The following is a 7,767-nucleotide window of genomic DNA, read 5'->3' as shown; positions in this document are numbered from 1 at the left end:
GGGGTGAGGTGAGGGGGGGGGGGGAGGGGGGGGGGGAGGGGGGGGGAGGGGGGGGGAGGGCCCGTACCCATGCAGTATCTTTCAATCATTCAATCAATCTTTCAATCGACTACATCAATCTGCATTTCACCTCACAAATATGAGCATCCCTCCATCCAATCCTGACCTCCTAACAACCTATCTGTTTTACTTAATCAGGCTTCTAAAGCTGGACAATGGAGAAGTAGGCTTTGCCTGTACGTCTCCTTGTGCTTCATGCATAATAATATTTTGCAGCACTAGGATCTTGCAGAAAAAAATACATTACCCTTCTACACAACTCACATTTGTTACTTGGTTATTTAGAACATTTGATTCAATGCAAAAGAGCCAGAAAAATTAGATAATTTCCCTGTGGAACTCTGTTTGTCTTGGAACAGAACCTCATCTAAAACATTTCTGCAAGTACTGAACAACTTTGCAGACAATCCCATTACAATTCTAGCCTATCCGGGGCTTCAAAATATTATTTGTAAAAATTGTAAATAACATTTGTGGATAATTAAAAATCCATTATTATTTATTTATGCCCATAACTTAGGAATTCATGGTGTAATTTGATGTCACTAAATGTATATATTGTGTCCATCATGTAGGTACCCTGCATGAAACATAGAAAAACATAGAAAATAGGTGCAGGAGTAGGCCATTCGGCCCTTCGAGCCTTCGAGCCTGCACATGCAATGATAAGACTCCATGATGAGTATTTGCCTGACTGTATATAGTTGCAATTAGCCTGCTTCACATAATATCCATTATTTAAAAACAAGTGCGATGACTAGACCAGAGAATATAATGCATCATATGAAGCAACTTGCGATGATGGCATAGTTACCTGACTGTGATCTCCATGATTCAGTGGATCACCAAAACTGGCTATTCCAATGCCCTACTATTTTACAGAATCTATCAAGACAGAGAAGACTGAGAACTATATTCTGCACTAGGTCTCTTGCACTTTATTGTACTTGAGTTTGACTTGATTGTATTTAGGCATTGCATCATCTGATCTGATTGGATAGCATGTACAGTGAAGCAGGGTTAGAGTTGGTGCCTTATAGCACCTGAGACTCGGGTTCGATCCCAACAACGGGTGCTCTCTGTAAGGAGTTTGTACGTTCTCCCTGTAACCCCATGGGTTTTCTCCGGGTGCTCCGGTTTCCTCCCACACCCCAAATATGTACAGGTTTGTTGATTAATTGGCTTGGTATAAATGTGAATTGTCCCCAGTGTTGGTAGGATAGTGTTAATATGTGGGAATCGGTGGACGGTGCAGACTCGGTGGGCCGAAGGGCCTGTTTCTGTGCTGTATCTCTAAACTAACCTAAACTAAACGTGCAAAATAAAGCTTTTCACTGTACCTTCATACATGTGACAATAATAAATCTAAACCAAAGGAGGCTAAATGGCTCATTGTGTTTATGCTGGCTTTCAAAGCGTAACCATCAGATCTATTCCCCCCAATTTCCCTACAAACTACCCTCTGTCACATGCCTATTAACACCTCCCTAAATCCCCTTTGGAATACGAGAAACCGAAATAGATGGGATGGGAACATGAGGAAACAGTATTAAAACTGCAGAAATCTCTCAGGTTGCAGATTGAACTGCCTAGCGTATTTAAAAGCATCATATTAGGGTGAAGATAAAGGTTAATACTGGATTTTTTGGGACAAAATGGCCACAGTGGTCAACAAATGGTCGTTTGTAGTGTCTATTAAATGTAGGGAAACAGTCCTCAAAGCAAATCATATTGCAGCCGTTGAAGAAACAATAGGAAACACTCGGGGTATTAAACTGTCAGCTGAGGGGAAAATAAATAACCATTCAACTCACTGAGATGAGCCCAAGACATATCACACATTCTGTGGGGTGGGTGCCTGGAACACAGGTAGGTGGTATTGGTGTCAGAAACGACAGGGGCATTTGAAAGTCTTGGACAGGCACATGGGAGGTAGGGAATGGAGGTATATGGATTATATACAGCAAGAGATTAGTTAAATCTGTCATTATGTGCTGCACTGTTCTATGTTACATCACTGCCTTACCATATCTGAGAGAGGGAACTGCTTAACTGGATGCATGATTCCTCACACTTTTGGAGTAACAAAGAGAATTCTACAATGCAGCTAGAGACATAGCTGCTTCTTCACTACTCTAGTGACATTGCCCATGCTGATCCTTGGTGCTGGCTGTGTGGATTCTCCCTATGACAGAGTAGGTTTTCTCAGAGTGCTCTGGTTTCCTCCCACACCCCAAAAGCATACCGGCTCTGTTGTAAATTAACCCTCATGTTTATGTAAGTGACAGAATTTACAGGGGAATCGATCGGACTGTGAGAATAAAATAGCATTAGTATAAATGGCCTATACTTGGTGGTTAGGTAGTATGTTTCAGTGCTGCCTGATTCTATGACTTTGTTGAAATACTTTGCACTTCATAAATTCATAAGTCATAGGAGCAGAAATAGGCCATTTGGCCTATTGAGTGTACTCAACCATTCAATCATGGCTGTTCTATCATTCCCTCTCAATCTCATTCTCTTGCCTTCTCCCCATAACCCTTGACACCCTTACTAATTAAAACTCTCAATCTCTGCCTTACAAATATCCAATGACATGGCCTCCAAAACTGTCTGTGGCAATTAATTCCACAGATTCATCCCCCTCTGACTAAAGAAGGTACTTGTGGTGTATCCCATAACCTGGGGTATTCTCCAAACTTAGAATGAGCCTTTTTTTTTAGAAACATTGACAATAGGTGAAGAAATACATAAAAATAGGCATCGGGATAATTTGCGTTAATCAGTCCACAATAGCATTTAGCATTCGCACTGGCAAATAGTGCTTTTTCATGTTAATCTACCCATTCTTGAATGTTGACAGAATTTTAAAAATTGAGTTCTGTTGTACTGATAAGGTTGGTCAACAAAATGCTCACTGACAAGTATAACCAGCATGGAAGAGACCATTTTTGATTACTGCTGAACATGCAATTCAAATTTATTTCCATTTTGTAGGTACAGGAAAGAAAAGTATCTTTAGAACAGCAGTTTGATTGTGTACAGTGATGCTTGTTACAGTAGCTCCTGAATTTTGTTTGAAACAAAAAGTCATACAATAGCCTTGTTCACACTGCAGCTGAAAGAGAGGCATAATCCCGGGAATATTTATCATTTTATTTATTTTATAATCATTGCAGAAGTTCAACTGCAAATTAACCGTAAAAAATAATTATTCAAATGGTTCAGGTAAATCTAACCATGGTAAATTTAATTGTAAAAAAACCCTGAGTTTTGTAACTGGCTTTCCAGTTTATTTTTTTAATGCTTTATTGGTAACTGCTTGGGGACAAACTAATGAATAACCTCTTCAAAGGATTGCAGCCATATCAATGCAGTGTGAATGAGGCATATTGCCTACTCTCACAAATAATAGCAGATACCTTACAGCTATAATACAGAGCAAGAATACATTTTGTCCCATATATCTGAAAACTATGCGAAAGATTTTAAAAGAGGGACATACGTATTAACGAAACATTAAGACTGAGCTATACAGCATTGTCGTATCCGACTTGTAATGGATACATGCCTTCATTATCACAACACTGATATTTTTGTCAATCGGCTCCCCATTATTTTTACAGTCAAAATTTCGGAAAAACTTTTAACATCCATTCTCCATTGTGCATCTGAGTTCACATAACCATACGAAGAAATATACATTCACCTTTTAGATTTTATCAAAATTTCAACGAGAGATCAAAGAGCACCCCAAGCAACTGGTCAAGTGCCTTTCCTTTCATCCAGAGATGCATTTCATCTCCTCTGTAATTCAGGTTTAGTTCTAACTTTGTGTCATTTTAATGAATGAAGCCATCAGCTCCTTGGATATTTAAAAATTTGGCCAAATAAGCTTTACACAAAAATCCAGCAATGTTTTATTTTGGAAAGGTCTTTTGCAGTACTAAACCAGAATATTCAAGGAGATCCAGTTGGCAAGTATATCCAGTGAGTCATTATTTACAAAGATCTAACTCATTGGGTCTTATAATCCGTACTGTGTGCAATAAATTTAAAACATTGTGTGCTGAGCTGGATACACGGCACGCACATGAACACTTGGCAAACAGAACCAAGAAAGGGGCAAGTCCCTGCTAGAGTTGTCATCGTGAAATTTTATATTCAAGTAATAATCACCAGCATAAAGGAATAGCAGAGCTCCACTGCAAACAAAATCTTCGCTGGATTTCACCTGTAACAAGAAAATTAAAACATTCAGTAGGAAACCCCACAGGACACACCAGGAACCATTTATCATTACACAAGTAGACAGCTATACCAAGGGCAGACCTACCACAGATAGCGCTGTGGGCTGAAATCACTTCCTTACAATTTCAAACAACACACAGGGCGAAGACACCTGGTTTACCACAAAGGCACAAAATCAATGACCAACATTGATTCCATTGATATGTGGATTCCCAGTGGTGTTGTATTTCACGGAATTTTAAAAAAAATCACATGATATGAAAGAGGTTGACGTTTTAGGAGCTGTGAGCTGAGCATGAAACTATGTCAGTTGTTGGGTATGTTCAGAAGGGCTGTTTGTCAGAGTATTTCTGATGGATTTCATATCACGTCTCAAATTTTAATCTTGAGTCAATAATTTTTCAACTATCCAGCTCTGATATTACCATGATTTTACTTTCCTTCAAAATAACATAAAAGTAACCCAATATGGCACAGACATTTATTTTGCACATACAATTTTACCAGTGAAGCTACTTTTCAGATGAATTACTTTGTTCAGAAAAGGAAGGTGCTCTATCATTTCAGGTATAGCTGATTCAAAGCTGATGTTTTTCTTTAAATCTACCTGGCAACATTTGATCATGTGGTGTCTTAGCAGAAGTTAAATGTCAGCCGTAATAGTTACGTTTTCTTAAATCAACCAAATCAAAGTTTATCTGGTTCAAATATAGACATATACTTTCTTAAATCTTTCCTCTCTCACTTTAAACCTATATCCTCCAGTTCTTAATTCCCCTATCCATTTCTCTCATGATTTTATACACCTCTATTAGATCACTCCTCAGTTTCTTGTGCTTCAAGGAATAAAGTCTTAGCCTGTCCAAGCTCTCTCCATAGCTTAGGGACAATAGCTCTGGAAACATTCTCATCAATTTTCTCTGCACTCATTCCTGCTTAATGTCATCTTTCTTATAACCATATGGTCAATACTGAACACAATACTTCAAGTGGCCAAAGCCTTGTGCCTATATGAAGAAGTAATACTCTTCCATTTTGAATCACTGTAGGATGGTGATTGATGAGGGTAAGGTGGTGGATGTTGTCTACATGGATTTTAGTAAGGCATTTGAGAAAGTACCCCAAGGTAGGCTGATCCAGAAGATTAAGATGCATGGAATTAACCATGACTTGGGCCATATGGATTCAGACCTGGCTCACTGATAGAAGACAGAGGGTTGTGGTTGAAAGACAATATTCAGGCTGGCAGTCTGTGACCAGTGGAGTTCCAAAGAAACAGACAATTGAAAAAGGAAAAAAAAAAATCATTAATAAAAATAAATTAAAGAAAGAAAATAGTGGAAAACGATTCCATTGTGATGTTCAAAATTAAGTTGGATAAGTATCTTAAAGGAAAGAACATTCAGGGGAGAGTACAGAGGAATGAGACAAAATGGATTGCTCTTACACAGAACCAATTTGAACTTTGAGGAATCTGGACACCTTTCGTCAGGATGAAATCTTAGAGATTCTGATGCTAAGGTTTCCTCTTAAACTGTTTTTTATACATTGAGCAAAATAAAGCACCATATTCCCATACAGTAGTACTATTGATCAAGAGCATAATTTTCACTTATTATCAAAGATTTATTTCTCCTTTGTACAGACTGTGCACTGTAATTTATTATCTATATATTTTTAATAATTCTGTTGAGCTTAAATACCATTGTGCATTTATATCTACTTAGATCCAATTGTTTGTTTAAGATAGAATATTGATGTAATTAAATACTTTACAGAAGAATGAAATATTTCCATTGCTTCATGGAGCAGAAACTAGTACCAAATTGCTTTTCTTTGTTTAAATTTTTTTTCCATTATTCTACAAATTTATATTCATTTCCCTCTTTTCCATGCCTATGGTAAAATTAATTGTTCCCCCAAATATTTTTGTCCAGTGGGTACTGGCACAACTCAACTATATTGGTCGAGAACAATTATAAATTACAAGACTTGGAACCGCTGAAGACTATTGAATAGAATAGAATAGAATAGAATAGAATAGAAAATAGGTGCAGCAGAAGGCCATTCGACCCTTCGAGCCAGCACCGCCATTCAATGTGATCATGGCTGATCATTCTCAATCAGTACCCCGTTCCTGCCTTCTCCCCATACCCCCTGACTCCGCTATCCTTAAGAGCTCTATCTAGCTCTCTCTTGAATGTATTCAGAGAATTGGCCTCCACTGCCCTCTGAGGCAGAGAATTCCACAGATTCACAACTCTCTGACTAAAAATGTTTTTCCTCATCTCTGTTCTAAATGGCCTACCCCTTATTCTTAAACTGTGGCCCCTGGTTCTGGACTCCCCCAACATTGGGAACATGTTTCCTGCCTCTAACGTGTCCAACCCCTTAATAATTTTATATGTTTTGATAAGATCCCCTCTCATCCTTCTAAATTCCAGTGTATACAAACCTAGTCGCTCCAGTCTTTCAACATATGACAGTCCCGCCATTCCGGGAATTAACCTAGTAAACCTACGCTGCACGCCCTCAATAGCAAGAATATCCTTCCTCACATTTGGAGACCAAAACTGCACACAGTACTCCAGGTGCGGTCTCACTAGGGCCCTGTACAACTGCAGAAGGACCTCTTTGCTCCTATACTCAACTCCTCTTGTTATGAAAGCCAACATTCCATTGGCTTTCTTCACTGCCTGCTGTACCTGCATGCTTCCTTTCAGTGACTGATGCACTAAGACACCCAGATCACGTTGTACGTCCCCTTTTCCTAATTTGACAGCATTCAGATAATAATCTGCCTTCCTATTCTTACCACCAAAGTGGATAACCTCACACTTATCTACATTAAACTGCATCTGCCATGCATCCGCCCACTCACACAACCTGTCCAAGTCACCCTGCAACCTCATAGCATCTTCCTCACAGTTCACACTGCCACCTAGCTTTGTATCATCGGCAAATTTGCTAATGGTACTTTTAATCCCTTCATCCAAGTCATTGATGTATATTGTAAATAGCTGTGGTCCCAACACCGAGCCTTGCGGTACCCCACTAGTCACTGCCTGCCATTCTGAAAGGGACCCATTTATCCCCACTCTTTGCTTTCTGTCTGTCAACCAACTGTGGCAGACCAACAGCAACACCTTATTTTATTTGTTCAGTTATCAAGATATACATTTTCATGAAGGGCAACTAGGGTGGGAATCCTGGGTGATTTTCCTTCTTGATTTCAGCAATCACAAAGTCAATTGTGCTCCACCACAGGGTCTCAATCTGATTGGTGCAATGTACTTTTCATGAAGCTAATAACATATAGAATAGTGTTATGGAGAGATACACCACAGAAATCAGCTCTTTGGCCCACCAAGTAAACACCTACCGTCCTAATCCTGCATGAATCCGTTTTAAAAATATATTCTCACCACATCTCCTTAACTCCCTCCAGCTTCGTCC

The 7,767-nt window shown here is 39.1% G+C and overlaps 1 protein-coding gene across 4 annotated transcripts in view; it reads right to left on the bottom strand.

The window, feature by feature from the left end:
* Nucleotides 1-3,052: 3,052 nt before the first annotated feature.
* trappc9 (trafficking protein particle complex subunit 9) overlaps nt 3,053-7,767 on the bottom strand; it is a 425,282-nt gene continuing 420,567 nt past the window's right edge. For all 4 annotated transcript variants that reach the window (XM_078397318.1, XM_078397315.1, XM_078397316.1 and 1 more), the window contains exon 23: nt 3,053-4,294. In XM_078397318.1, the coding sequence (XP_078253444.1) occupies nt 4,115-4,294 (180 nt within the window). In that variant the 3' untranslated portion in view covers nt 3,053-4,114. The remainder of the gene's footprint in view (nt 4,295-7,767) is intronic.

This window comes from Rhinoraja longicauda, chromosome 4 (genome assembly GCF_053455715.1).
Source record: "Rhinoraja longicauda isolate Sanriku21f chromosome 4, sRhiLon1.1, whole genome shotgun sequence".
Taxonomy (NCBI): Eukaryota; Metazoa; Chordata; class Chondrichthyes; order Rajiformes; family Arhynchobatidae; genus Rhinoraja; species Rhinoraja longicauda.
The sequence above is the reverse complement of the archived record's forward strand: the minus strand, read 5'-3'. Positions and strand labels throughout refer to the sequence as shown.